The sequence below is a fragment of the Chrysochloris asiatica genome, unplaced genomic scaffold (assembly GCF_000296735.1).
Source record: "Chrysochloris asiatica unplaced genomic scaffold, ChrAsi1.0 scaffold00232, whole genome shotgun sequence".
Classification (NCBI taxonomy): Eukaryota; Metazoa; Chordata; class Mammalia; order Afrosoricida; family Chrysochloridae; genus Chrysochloris; species Chrysochloris asiatica.
The window spans coordinates 192,814-208,665 of NW_006408750.1; the positions used below are offsets into that span (position 1 = coordinate 192,814).

Consider the following 15,852-nt stretch of genomic DNA (forward strand, 5'->3'; position numbering starts at 1 on the left):
TACGGGGGTCACTGAGTCTGAATTGACTCGATGGCAAAAAACAACAGCTAATGATACTGATCATCTTTTCATGTGCTTACTGGATCTTTTTTGTAGAAATGTGTATTCAAATCCTTCACCCATTTGTTGAGTTATGTTTAAGATAGATTGAATTTGTCAGAATTATTTACTCTTGTGTAAATGTCATCCCTAATTGATAGCAAATTATTAAAAACTTATTGTATATAAAGAATTTGGTGATGTCACAGTTATACTATAGATAACAAACATTTTATAGTGTTCACAGACTATCTGGCTGTATTTGAACAATAGAGTAAAATAGCATACTTGGTTGTTTGCCTCAAGAAATGTACTTGTTTACTTTCTGGTAATTATACTGTCTGGTTTAGTAGAGGTTTTAGGAGTATGTAGAAGTAGTGGTTTGGTAATAAGAGGCTTAAAAAAGATTGCAGTTTAAGGTAAAGTTTTAGAAATCAACTCTATAATTAGAAGTAGTGAATAACATTAAATCTTAGAGTTTAGACATTCATTCAGGATTTTCTGAGATTTATTGTTGATAACTTAAAAAGAAAGTACTTTAAAAACTTATAATAATCTTCTCGGGTGTTTAAATAGGATCTAGGTCACTGTGAATCCCAAGGTCGGCAGTTCAAGCTCACCAGCCGCTCCTTGGAAACCATATATAAGGTCGCTATGAGTCCGTATGGACTTGACAGCATTTAGCAACAACAACTAAGAAAAATTTTTTTTAGTCATTGCTCATGGAAGCAGCAGTCAAGAAATTAAATGACATATTGCATTGGGTGGTTTGCTGTACAAGACCGCTTTAAAGTACTAAAGAGCAAAGATGTCACTTTGAGGACCAAGGTGTGCCTGACCCAAACTATGCTATTTTCAGTGACGTGATATGCATGTGGTAAAGAATATTGAAAGTACTATGGACTGCTAGAAGAACAACCAAATCTGTCTTGGAAGAAGTATGTATAGCCAGAATGCTCCTTTTTTCAGTTCCTGGGAACTTGCCCTGTGCAGGCCTCCTTACCATGAAAATGGGGCTCAGAGATCTTCAGGCTCTCTCCTGTGGTTAACTCGCTTGGCTGCTAACCAAAAGGTTGGAAGTTGAAGGCCACCCAGAGGTGCTTTGGAAGAAATGCTATCTATATACTTCTGAAAAATCAGTCATTGAGAACCCCGTGGAACACAGTACTCTGACACATGTGGATTGCCTGAATAGACTTGATGGCAACTGGTATTTGTAGGTAAATATGTTGTTAGGTGCCATTGAGTTAGTTCTGACTCATGGTGACTTTGTATAGGGTTTCCAAGGAACAGCTGGTGTGTTTGAACCTCCAACTTTTTGGTTAGCAGTCCAGTGCTTATTCTACAGTGTCAACCAGGACTCCATATACATATATATAAACTATACATACAAACTATACATATATAAACTATACAAATAAATATAAATTATATATATATATATACACACACACACACACACACACATATACACACACATACACGTACATTTTTAATTGAAGATGGTCAAGGCCAAGAGAGACGTACCATGGCCTCTTAATTGTGAAATATCTAAAAAGGGAACTTAGAAGAATTTTAGGGTTATTCTGGGGTGTCATGACAGAGTCCGTTCCGAATATAGAGAGGAGCACGAGTAATCAGGGAAGTGGAAGTGAGGGCACTGAGTGTGGCAAAGAGAAAGCAATCAAAAAGTTCAGATGATTGCTGTATTCTTAGCTCGGGACTAGAAAGGTAGGTGGTTAGATGTGACCAAACTCAGTACTTAATATAGCATTTAGGTAACTGCATATTCCCACTTGGAAAAGAAATTAATTTTATTTGGAGATAAATAAAACTGATCTGAATGTTTTAAAAACTGTATACGAGAGTCTCTAGTAGATTTTATTACTTGTAAGTCAGGTAAGCAAAGTCTGACATCTCCATCCCTGCCCAATAGCACAGTATACTGATAGAACAGAAAGACCCACTTCCTCAGACCTGCCTCTGTGAGGGAGCCTCTGGAGAGAGCCTGAAGATCTCTGAATCCCAGGTTCATGGTGAGGAGGCCTGCACAGGGCAAGTCCCAGGAATTGTAAAAGGGACCCTTAAAAGTAATTTTTGGAACCAAGTAACCAATTTTATAAAACTTGGAGTCCTGGTGTGGCACTCTGAGTATTATAATGCACTGGATTGCAAAGCCGGTTTGAACCACAAGGTTGGCGGTTCAAGTTCACCATCTGCTCCTCAGAAACTCTATGCAGGGTTGCCATGAGTCAGAACTGACTTGACGACACTTAAAAACAACTTAACATAGAAAAATTCAGTTTAGTTCAAGTGTGCATATTCTATTTTTGTTATTGAGTGTCTGACTTGTTTGGCTGTGGTGGTGGTCATGTGCTGTCGGTTCTGACTCATAACGACTCTGTACAGAGTTTCTGAGGCTGTAAATCTTTATGGAGGCAGGAGCAACTGGTAGATTTGAACTGCTGACCTTGTAGTTAGCAGCCCCACTAGTAATCCACTGTGCTGTTAGGGCTTCAGTTTATTTGGCTGGCAGAAGCAAAATGCTGCCAGAGTTTGTGAGGCTGTAACTTTATGGATCTCATTGTTGATCAAGTTGTTATTCACCCAGATGCCTCATTATGATTAGCATCACTATGTGATGCTAATCATCTCCACAGGAGCAGTTCATCTCGCCAATAAAATGAATACTGTAGTAAACAATGATCTGTCATGGTTCTAGCATAGTTTTCATCTTGTAATTTTAGGGCAATACCATAAACCTTGAACAACACCATGGGACTCATACAAAGTGCCACTAGTGATTCTGGAAATCCTACTCATTTCCCATTGAGTAGGATTTCCACAATCCTACTCATTTCCCATTGTAGAATTTTATTTTAAACAGTATTCTTAATGGAGTATCACCAGCAGTATAGAAACAAGCCAGAATGTGACCTCTGATAAGTGAGATGATGAGGTCATCCCAAAGTGTGGTGCTCCCATAGTCATCATGAATATATATATATATATATATATATACACACACACACACACACACACACACACACACACATGTTTCTGTTGGAAAAAAAAAAAAATTCTTGGTACATGATTCTGAAATGGGAATTTTAATGGAGTAGAGCCTTCAACCTGGAAGTGGTTCTTTTTTTCCTCTCCAAAAAGAAAATGGGTGTTTGTGAGAAGGTTGGAATTTTTCTGCTTTTATCTGAGCCTATGGTGTGGGATGATCACATTTCACATTTTCAGGTTGCTAGGAGACAGGCACCTATCTTGTAGATACTGGTTTGTAAGGCCTCTTTATTCTGTGGACTTTTGCATTTCTTAGAATTGTCATGCTTCCTTTTCCTTTCTGAAACCTAAATTATGCAAAAGTAACATGATTAATTTGACCAAGCTCAGGAAATATAAAAATGGGTCATAAAGATTGAGCTAGGTTTTAAATAAGGAACATTAATGGCAACAACAGATTAAGGCAGATTCTTAAAAAGTATTTTCCTCTGGTGTTGCTGCTCCTTTGCTTCTTCCTATGAGCACAAGTATTCGGGTACAGTAAGGCTTTGAATACTCTTATCTAGAGCTTCAGATGATGTTAAAACAAGTATTCCAAGTGAATCATGGCCCAGGGGCTCTCTCCTAATTATTTTATCCAAACATTATCATTTAAAGAAAAATCCGTCTAAGATTACAGAATACATTTATTCTGTGAGTGCCTCAAGTTTAACATTAGATTATTAGGATTCTCAAAAATATGCCCAGATGGTAAACATAGATGAGAATTTGCCATAGAAATTCATGGCTTTGAAATCGAGAGTTTTGCTATATTTATCAGAAAAGTTTTGTTTGTATCTAGTATAGAATAGGAGTTCTGATGTGCTGCTATAGGATAAGCACTGTATTGTAAAATCAGTTTGAACCACAAGGTTGGTAGTTCAAACCTACCAGTCAGCCACTCCTCAGAAACACTACACAGGGTCACTGTGAATCGAAACCGACTCGATGGCACTGAACAAGTATTGAATAAGGAGCTCTGATGGTGAAGTAGGCTAAGCCTTACGGATAACAGAAACAGTATATATTTTGTATGTTATATGTATGGAGTCCTGTGTGACGCTGTGGGAATAAAGCACTGGGCTGCTAATCACAAGGTGGCCAGTTCAAATCCACCAGCTGCTTCTTGGAAACCCTATACAGGGTCACTATGAGTTGGAGCTGACTCAATGGCACTCAATAACAACATGAATTATACTGTACTCCCATAAAAGCTGCATTTTCAGTATAGATAAAAACGTATTTCACAAAAAGTACAAGGTATAAACCTTGGCATAGCTGCAGCTATGACTTCATGAATTTTCTTTCTTTTTTTTACAATGATCCTTATGTTGCATTCACTTATCTTGAAAGACCTCACTGAACTGCAGACCTCCTTAATCTATGGTACATATCAAACAGTTCAGCTTTTTCTTGTAATGTCATGATTTTTCTCTGCTTCTTGGGAACATTTCCAGAATCACTAGTCCCATGAGTCCCATGGTGTTGTTCAAGGTTTATGGTATTGCCCTAAAATTACAAGATGAAAACTATGCTAGAACCATGACAGATCATTGTTTACTACAGTATTCATTTTATTGGAGAGATGAACTGCTCCTGTGGAGATGATTAGCATCAAACAGTGTTGGTTAAAAAAATCTGTATATTACAAAAAATCTAGTGAACATGCATGCGCAATTCAAACCTGTGTTCAAAGGTCAACTGTAGAGTTTTTCTGTAGCAGTGTGGTTTAAGGATGTTTCAGAAGTAGCACACCAGGCCCTTCTTCCTAGTTCATTTTGTCTGTTGTCTGGAAGCTCTGCTGAAACCCGTTCAACGTTCAACATCATTGTTGTTAAGTGCCGTTGAGTCAGTTCCCACCCATAGTGATCCTGTATAGGGTTTCCGAGGAGCAGCTGATGAGCTTGAACTGCTGATCTTGTAGTTCAAACTGACTTTGCAGTCCAGTGCATTCACCCACAGCACCACACTCTGTTAAGCTTCAGAGATGCTGATTTTTCTACATGCGGATGACAACATTTAGATCTGCAGCTGGTCATAGGGACGGTACAGGACTGTGCAGTTTTTGCTGTTGTGCTTGAGGTCACCATGAAGTCAGGCTGACTTAACTAGCTAACAGCAGCAACATTTTACAAGTGGTTCAATTGACACTATGCAGCATGATCATAATGGAATCAGGTGCCAGACCCCCAAGTTAGGCGCATCAAGAAATATTCTATTATTATTTCTGACTCCCTACCCTACACAACTGATCTTGTCAGTGAATCTAGTGTATTGACACACTAGTAAAATTCAAATGTCTTCTGTGAAGATAATTTGCATAGATGCACTGGACTGCAACTTTGGTTTGAACCACAAGGCCTGCAGTTCTACCTCACTAGCCACTCAGAACTGACTCATGGGCACTTAACAACAACAACAAGATCAATCCAGACTACTAATGACTTTCAGGAAGTCCTGACTCTGCCTAGCAAGAATGCTGCTAAGATCAGGAAGAGGGAGATGTATTGGTGGAAGTTTTAAATAGAATTAAGTAGAATGTGTTACATCTTTCTAAATGCCTCAGTTATTTATAATTTAATTTTTTATGTACAAACCGAATGTAATGGTGAACTTGATTTCCTTAGTTTGACCTTGCCTTAGCAGGTTATTTAAAAAATAACCTGATTTTAAAAATCATGTAAGAGATAAATAATCATCATAAAAAATAACATGTTTATGAGGGGGTTTCAAAAAAGTTAGTGGAAAAATTGTTTTTATTAAATTCCATTTTTCTTTGAACTTTTTTTAAGCCCCCTTATATATAAACAACATAGAAATGTTTCTTTATAATGTCATCATCTAGAGAAAAATCAGGTTGAACTTCAGGTATCACCCTAGACCTTTGTGTCATGTATCTCTTCTCCAAAACAAAAATAGAATCATATGATGTGTATCATTTGCTAAATAACTTTTTACATATAACAGTTCACCATAACTAGCTCTTTATGTCTTCAAATGGTCTTCATTTTCATTACTAATGGTTGCATTATTAGTCCTTTATAAAGGCACTATAATTTTTTTAAGAAGTCCCCTTTGATTAGAATTTCAAAGGGTGGTTTTTATTTTTTTTGCTGCAATAGCATTTATACCTATTTTCCCTTCTTTTTCTTTATTTCTGTAGGATAAATTGTTAGCATGAGAACTTTTTGCTAGCAGGTTTGTCACATTTTAAAAGTGTTTGAGAAACAATGCCAAATACCTTTTGACTCATTAAAATGTGAAATCTTCATTTAGTTGCAGAATGAGGAAGAGCCTGGCGAGCCTGAGCAGACTGGATGTGATGCCCCTCCACCATACAGCAGTCTCTCTGCCGAGAGTGCAGGTAAGTAGGGGGGTGATTATGAGCTCCTTACTGCTCTACCCGTAGGTTTTCCTGTGTCTATTTCTTGGTGTTTGCCTTTACTTCAACGTTCCTTAAGAAATTTTACACTTATTTTTTAGTTTACTTATAACTTAAGGGGAAAAAAAAAAACATGTTCCTGCTCCAAGAAACAGATGAAACTTCATTTTAATGTTTGCTTGGTTTTTTTGTGGTTTTTTGTTTTTGTTTTTTCATGCAGTTCAGTTTTATCCCGATGGGCTTTTGTTTGTGAGTTAAATATATAGGTAGCAAAACATTTGCCATTTCAACAATCCTCATAGATAATAGTTCAAAACCAAGAAAACCAAAACCATTTTGCCACCGAGTCCGTTCTCACAGACTCATAGGCCTCCCTATAGAACCAAGTAGAACTGCCCCATAGGGTTTCCAAAAGCTGTAAATCTTTATGGAAGCAGACTAGCATGTTCTTCCCCCACAGAGGGTCTGGTGGGCTCTAACGCCCACCTTTTGGTTAACAGCTGAGCGTTTAACTACACCACCAGGACTTCTTTATATATAGTTCAGTGACGTTAAAACATTCATTATATTGCTTAAACATTACCATTAGCCATTCCCAAATTTTCCCACCTCTCTGACTGCAAGTTCATTATTCGCTAAGCCAATGGACTTGTATATATAATTTTATTTAATTTAGTGACATTAATGACGTTTTTGAATTGTGTGACTTTTCTCACCTTCCTTTTCTGAGTTTCTTTTCTTCCCTTAACATAAATTCATTGCTCCCAAGGGTTTTTATCTACTCTTTTGAGTTACTGTTATCATTTTAATATCCCATATTGTAGTTCTTAAAAAAAGCATAAATGCTCAAGGCAGGCATGCAGGGTTGATGGTTCAAGCTCACCAGCTGCTCCTCAGAAACTCTATACAGGATCACTAAGGGTCAGAACCAGCTCCACGGCACTTAACAAGAACATTGTTTGGTTTTAAGATTTCAGGGATATTTTTGGTACAAGGTTTAAAGATTATTTCAGGATAATAGTTTCAACCTTTTATAGAGCCACCCTTCATGGCTTCAGAAAGTCTAGACTGAGAATTTAAAATTCTGTTCTGCATTTTTCTCTTTTTGATCAGGGTTCTTATATGGAATTTTTGATCAAAATGTTCAGTAATGGTAGCTTCGTACCAGTTCTGGTCTCATGGCAAAGGAGGCAGCATCAGGCCAATTAATTGGGGGTATATCCCATGAAAATCTGGCCTTAAACCTCCAAACCAAGGAACCAAATCCCATGAGGTATTTGGTTGTGCATAATCAGACACAGCAGTTATTCGTTTCTTTCTTGTTGTTGTGAATATACCTGTCACACTTTCCCCAATTCAGGTTAGGTGAGGTCATGCAGTCTTTATCCTTTTGTGAGTGTCCTGTTTCGCTCATTATGATGCCTTCATGCTCCATCATACTAATATATATAAAGACTTCATTTTTCCTACTGGCTAAGTAGTATTCCACTGTATGCCAGGTTGTTGTTGTTGTTATGTGTCGTGGAGTTGGTTCCAACTCATAGTGACCCTGTACAGGGTTTCCGATATGCCAGGCATCACATTTTATTTATCTAGTCTTTTGTTGATTGGCATGTAGGTTGTTTAGACTTTTTGGCTATTGGGGATAGTGCTGCAGTGAACATTGGTGTACAGTACTCTTTTTGAGTCTGGTTTTATGTCTTTGGGACATAATTCTAGGAGTGGAATTACTGGGTCATATGGTAGTACTGGCTGTAGGATAAGCACTAGACTGCTAGTCACAAGGTCGGCTGTTCAAATCCACCAGCTGCTTCTTGGAAACCCTATACAGGGTTACTATAAATCAAAACTGACTTAACAGCATACAATAACAACATAGTAGTACTATTTTTAGTTTTTTTTTTCTTCCTGTGGACTGCCACATTGTTTTTTTCATAATCACTGTACCATTTTTGCATTCCCTCCAGCAATGGATAAGTTTATGGTTCCAGTTTCTCCACATCTTCCCATCATTTGTTATTTTCCAAAACTCAACATTTAAGAGGAACTTAATTTGAGCTTCTGAACTTAATTTGAGTCTCTGCTGTAAGGTCGGTGCTCTGGTAGCATAGTGGTTACGGATTGGGCTGCGAACCCCAAGGTCAGCAGTTTGAAACTACCACCTGTTCCGCGGGAGAAAGATGAGGCTTTCTGCTCCCATAAAGATTTACAGCCTCAGAAATGCTGCACAGGGTCGCTATGAGTTGGAACCGACTCCACAGCACTTAACAACAACAAAACTGCTAAGTTGGAGGTTTAAGCTCAACAGCCACTCCTCGGAAATCCTATACAGGGTCACTGTGAGTCGGAACTGACTCAATGGTGTTAACAACAACAGCATAGGGTTTTCAAGGAGTGATTGGTGGATGTGAACCGGTCACCTTGAGGTTAGCAATCCAGTGCTTATCCTATGGCGAAACACCAGTACTAGAAAGATGGAAACATTGCCTTAAGAAATACATAGACCTAGATGGATAATTATGGTGAATAACAGTAGCTTCACATTTTGTTATAAAGGAGTCCTGATGTGGTGGTAGTGGACTATGCATTCAACTGTCAATCTCAAGTTTAGCAGTTAGAATTGGCAGCTACTCCTTGGAAGAAAGATCAGACTTTCTGTGTCACTAAAGATCTGTAGCCTTGGAGACTATATAGGTTCGTTATGAATTGGAATTTACTCGATGGTACACAAAAGCAAAGGATTCTATGATTGTAGCAATACTTTTTGACGTACTCTCATATGTTGGGAGGAAAAGCTCAAATTTTTCTTTTGTATATTTGCTTTACTTATGGCTATTTTATTTTGTGGTGTATAGATTTGAAACAGTTTAACAAATATTGAATCTTTTGTTTTGCTTTGAATGATAATTTTTTTTAATTGTCATATTAAACATTTCATGGAAATTTAAGATATGAAATAGTCATATTAATGGGGCACATTTTAAAAAAAATCTTTCAAAACAGGCACATAAAAATGTTTATGGATTTACGTTAAAGTAGTACGCATTTGTTTTATTAATGTATTCAGAACTACTGTGCAATGGGGCAATTCAAATTATATGTTTCAAATTTGAAATGTCATCTTGTCAAGTGTGACTTGAGTTTTTTAGTGAAAAGATATTTTATAGGAAATTAATGTTGCGTGTTTTATAATGTATACATACGTATGCATGTATGTGTATATTTGAATATATATGAAGGGGCTTCAAAGAGTTTGTGAAAAAATGCCTTATCTTTTAATTCCATGTGTTCCATGAACTTTTAAAAATTCCCTCATATATTATATATTTTTTTATAGCTGTTTTAGTATAGAAAAAAAAAAATAAGTTCCAGAAATGAGGTTGTAGAGCAACTTAAATCCTATAATACATTTTTCCTATATTTTTTTTCTAAAAGCTTTGTTATTTTATTTTTCTCATTTATATCTGCAATCCACCTGGAATTGATTTTTCTGTGTAATATGAAGTAGGGAATCAAGATGAATATTTTGTATATGGACGTCCAGTAAGTCATTTAAAACGGAGACTAATAATAATGAAGATGCAGTGTTAAGAAGATGAAAGATTTAATATGGATAAATAGGGTCCTGTCCATAATATAAACACTGGACTGAAAACCACAAGGTCAGCAGTTTGAACACACCATCCACTCTGCTGGCAAAAGAGGATGAGGCTTTCAACTCCCACAAAGATTTGAAACCTTGGAAACCCTACACAGGGTCACTGTGAGTTCGGCTTGATTCCACAGCACTTAATAAGAACAACAAGTGAATCATTTATCTTAGATATATTAGAGAAGAAAAGATATGATATACAAAATGTAGACGAGTCAAAGTACCAAAACAAAACTGTGAGAAAGAAATTTTAACCTTTTATGTATTTATTTATAAGAGCTGATTTTCACTGCAAAATGGGAGGAAACCACAGTACACATTTACATACATTTAAATCTAGGATATTTAGATTAAATGTTTCCCTAACCAGTATTAATACTGAATGTTCATTGCAGCACTTTTTAGGAACACTTTTTTGTAAAATGTCATGAAAAGCAGTTGGAAGGGAGGGTACAAAGTGAGTCTGGAATTTAAATAATTGAGAAGTGTATACATTTAAAAATTATTTTTAGTTTCTTACAGTCATCTATAAACATCTTTTGGTTCAGTTGCTTTATATGTACTCTTTAGGAAATGACTGGTTTTTGTTTTCCAGAATTAGTAGAAACCCTTTTATTCCTCATTTCAACTAATCATCAGATAATTGTGATTTTATATTTCTGATGCAGCGTATTTTGACTACAAAGATGAGTCTGGGTTTCCAAAGCCCCCCTCTTACAATGTGGCTACAACACTGCCCAGTTATGATGAAGCTGAGAGAACCAAGGCTGAAGCCTCTATCCCTTTGGTTCCTGGAAGAGTAAGTACAACTTACCTTTTTACTCAATGGCTGATTTGTGAGAATACAGTTATATTCACTATCCAATTTTGATTTATTACTTACAATTGTATTGGTTAATAAGAGTCCAGCTAATCTTAAAAGCCAGTACATTTTCTTTGGGGCTAGTAGTGTTTCTTGAAAATGATGAGGTAATGATCACAAATAAAGACAGCTCATTTTCCCTGTATGTCTACTACAACTACTTCAACTCTACTGGAATGTATAAAATGGCCCTAATCAGAAGCTGGTTTAAGAAATACACTGACTTTGCCTTGATTCTACACACTTAATATTTAATGTTATATGAATGGTTGCTAGAGCGATCTAAGTGGAGAAGACTACCTAAAGGCAATTTCATAAAATTTGTAAACTCATAAAAGGAACCTTAAAAATCATCTAGATGAACCCCTTGCTAGTTGCATTCCAGGCATGGCATATGTGGAGGCAGTGACTTCAGATCCCATCTGGCTTGGTGCTGAGTCAGGGGGAAGGGAGTAGGGTAGGGTGTGATATAAGCCAGCTGGAGATTTTGGGCACTCTTAGTTATTGACTTCAGATCTCTAAGTGATGTTGGTAAGGTTTCATCAGCGTTGATCCAGGTTGGAAGTGATGCAGGCAGAGCCTTTGCCTCTGCTGGGAGAATGAGATTTAGGATCCAATCCCCAGGAACGTGGGGAAATCAGGCTTCCAGTTCCTGGTTTCTAGCAGGATATGAATGATAGAGAAGCCCAGTTAGGTTGTCTGGACAGTGCGAAGGCATAGGCCCAGAGGTTCCCCTGGCTTTAGGGTGGTGGTCTGTGTATAGTCCATACCTACTACTGATGGGTTTATGAGCCAGCCTAGGTTGGTCCTCCATCAGTATATTCAGTTGTTGTTGGTGCCAGGGAGGGACTAAGGCAGAACTTTGGAGGTGAATTCCTCCTTGATGGAGTTTACTATCTACAGTAAAACAGTCAAAACTACCATTCATGGAAAGCAGATGGCGTACTTGATACTGTGCTTGGTACTTATATATATTGTTTCCTGTCCTTACAGTAGCCTCTCAAGGAATCAATTGTCCCCATTTTATAGCTCCGTAAAAATTGAGGCTCTGAGAGATTAAATAAGTTGATCAAAGTCATGTATGTATAAATGACTGATGTTCAGCCATTTCAAGAGGTAGCATATGATCAAAGAACAAGGTACCAGGAATTAATGGAATAAAAATTGCAATCTTTCAAGAAAGTGAGGTGGCACTAGGTCATCTATGCCAAGAAATTTGGACGACAGCTATCCCCATCTGGCCAGTCAATTGGAAGAGATCAGTATTTATGACCATCCCAAAGAGGTGACTCAATGGAATGCAGAAATCATCGGGCAAATCTCTTTGATATCCATGCAAGTAAAGTTTTACTAGAGGTAATACAGAAACAGCTGCAAGCATACATTCACAGAGAACTTCTAAAGGTTCCAAGCCAGGTTCAGGAGAGCACGTGGAATGAAAGATATCATTGCTGATGTCCGATGGATCCTAGCTGAAAGCAGAGAATACCAGAAAGATGTTTACCTGTGCTTTATTGACTATGCAAAAGCTTTCAGTTGTGTGGATCATGACAAGCTATGGACAACATTCCAGAACACTTCATTGTGCTCATGAGGAATCTGTACCTGGACCAAGAGGCAGTTGTTCGAACACTGAATGGTTTAAAACGAAGAAAGGTATGTGACAGGGTTGATTTCTTTCTCCATAGTTATTCAACCTGTATGCTGAGCAAATAATCTGAGAAGCTGGTTTATCTGAAGAACATGGCATCAGGATTGGAGGAAAACTCATTAACAACTTGCTATATATATATATACATACACCCTCGGAAACCCTGTGCAGGGTCGCTATGGGTCGGAACCGACTCGACAGCACATAACAACAACAACAACAACATATGTACATATAAAATAAGTAACACTCAACTTTCATAGTCTCTGTGGTGGTAGTGGTTTTAGTGTGCTGTGGAGTCAATTCTGACTGTTAGTGACCCTGCATAGGGTTTCCAAGGCTGTAAATCTTTAATGGAGCAGAAAGCTTCATTTTAATTTTTTCCCCACAACTCCTCTCTTATAGTAAATGTCTCATGGTAATAGACCATTACGGAGATTATCTCTGACTGATTATAGGACTCCTCAGAATACTTTTATTTGACCAGCTACATATTGAGAAGTTCTTAAAGGTCTCCAACATTTGGCAAACATGTATAGGTATAGGGAATCCTGGTGTGGTGCTGTGGGTTAATGCACTGGACTACAATGTCAGTTTGAACTGCAAGGTCAGTGGTTCAAGCTCATCAGCCTCTCCTTGGAAACCCTATACAGGGTCACTGTGGGTCAGACTCAACAGCACATAACAATGACAACAAACATGTATAGAGGACCTTTTCCCCAAAAAATTTTATTTTGATATTTTTGTTGGCAATATACACAGCAAAACATACACTAATTTAACAGTTTCCACATATACCATTTAGTGACATTGATTACATTCTCGTCCTCCTTTTCTGAGTTGTTCCTCCCTCATTAACAAAAACTCTCTGTTCCACAAGTTGCTATTGTCACTTTGATTTCATACAGATAGTTCTTTAAAAAAAGCATGATGCTCAAGGCAGACTTTTTTTTTACTAGTTAAGCTAAACTTGTTTGGTTTTTAGGACAATATATTCAGGGGTTCATCAAAAAGTCTAGAGTTTATGAGAATTTAAAAATCTGTTCTTAATTTTCCCCCCTTTGATCAGGATTTCACTCTGGAATCTTTGATCAAAATGTTCAGTGATGGTAGCCAGGCACCCTCCAATTCTTTTGTTCATGGAAGCAGTTAGCCGTATATTCCATATCCTCCTATTCCTGACTCTCCTTCTTCCTCTGTTGTTCCAGGTGAATATAGACTGATTGTTATACCTTGGATGGCAAACTAGGAGGTAGCACAGAAGCATTAAACATGTTATTAGGCCAGTTAACTGGGATGTCCCATGAAACCATGACCCTAAACCTCCAGAACAAGGAACCAAATCCCATGAAGTGTTTGGTGATACATAGAGTAACCTTAGCAGCTGCTCTGTCTTTTTTGTTATTGTTATAAATACATGTATCAAACAACTTTTGCCAATTCAGTTTTTTTACAGGTGTACAACTTAACAGTAATTACAACAGTGTTATCCCTCCCACCTCCCTCTTTCTTCCTGCCCCTGATAACGACTAATAAACTTTGTTCTCTATACATTTGTCTTTTCATATAAGTGAGGTTATATACTATTTGTCCGTTTGTAATTGGTAATTTTTTATCCTTTGCTCAGTATAAAGTCTTCAAAACTCTGTTCAAACTGTAGCATGTATCAAGACAATGTCCCCTACCAGTTGAATAGTATTCCATTGTATATATGCACCACATTTGTTTATTCATTCATCTGCTGATGGACATTTGGGTTGTTTCTACGTTTTGACTATTTGACCAATGCTGCAATGTACACAGATATACTGGTATCTTTTTTAGTCTGTTTTCAAATCTTTGGGGTGTATAGCATAGAAGCAGAATGGCTGTGCCACACTGTTTTCCATAATAGCTGTACCATTTTGCATTCCCACCAGCAGTGGAATGAAATTGGAATGCAAAAATTAGAAATAACAAGGAAGGATCAGCATTCAAAAATGCAGCATTGATGATAGAAAGGATCACATGATAGAATTTTACAAGACTTATTCATTACAAATACCTTTTTTCAACAACATAAAAGGTGACTTTCATGTGGACCTCACTAGATGGAATATACTAGAATCAAATTGAATGTATCTATGGGAAGAGATGATGGAAACAGCTTGGTATCAACCACTAGAACAAAGCCAGGGACAGACTGTGGAACAGAAGAGACCATCAGTTGCTTCTTTGCAAGTTCAGGCTAACGCTAAAGAAAATTATAACAAGCCCACAAGAACCAAAACATGACTGGATCCATTAGACACTAATGACCAAAGACCAGAAGAGTTGTGGGGTGACACCAAGAATACCATACATGAAGAAAGGTCATTAAAAAGACAGGAAAGGTAGGACAAAAATGGATGTCAGAGAAGACTCTGAAACTTGCTGTTGAGCATAGAGAAGCTAAAGCAACTGGAAAAACAGAGGTAAAAGAAGCTAAGCAATTGGAAAAAAGGAAGTAAAAGAACTAAACAAATTTTCAAAGAACAGTCTGAGAAGACAAAGTAAAATATTATAACAAAATATGCAAAGATCTGGAGTTAGAAAACCAAATGGGAAGAACACACTCAGCATTTTTCAAGCTGAAAGAACTGAAGAAAAAAAATGCAAGCCTCAGTTCACAATACTAAAAGATTCTATGGGCAAAATGTTAAATAACATAAGAAATATCAAAAGATGGAAGAAATACACAGAATCACTATACCAAAAAGAATTGGTTGATATTCAACAATTTCAAGAGCTATTATATGATTCAGAACTAATGGTACTGAAGGAAGAAATCTAAGCTGCACCAAAGGCAACAGTGAAAAACAAGATTCCAGGAATTGACAGAATACAAGTTGAAATGTTTCAGCAAACTGATGCAGCACTGGAGGCACTCACTCATCTATTCCAAGAAATTTGGAAGACAGCTACCTGGCCAGTCGGTTGGAAGAGATCCATATTTGTGATGATTCCAAAAGAAGGATGACCCAATGTAACACAGGAATCATCCAACAATATTATTAGTGTTACATGCATGTAAAATTCTGCTGAAGATACTTTAAAAACTGTTGCAGCAGTATATCGACAGGGAGCTGCCAGAAATTAAGCTGAATTCAGAAGAGGATATAGAACTAGGGATATCATTGCTGACGTCAGATGGCCCTTGACTGAAAGCAGAGAATACCAGGAAGATGTTTTTGTTG

At 37.3% G+C, this 15,852-nt stretch overlaps 1 protein-coding gene across 1 annotated transcript in view; it reads left to right on the forward strand.

Moving 5' to 3' along the window:
- Window positions 1-15,852, forward strand: part of NDFIP1 (Nedd4 family interacting protein 1) — a 62,272-nt gene that overhangs the window by 21,051 nt on the left and 25,369 nt on the right. The window contains exons 2-3 of the mRNA XM_006873258.1: window positions 6,367-6,454; window positions 10,793-10,923. Of these exons, the coding sequence (XP_006873320.1) occupies window positions 6,367-6,454; window positions 10,793-10,923 (219 nt within the window). The remainder of the gene's footprint in view (window positions 1-6,366; window positions 6,455-10,792; window positions 10,924-15,852) is intronic.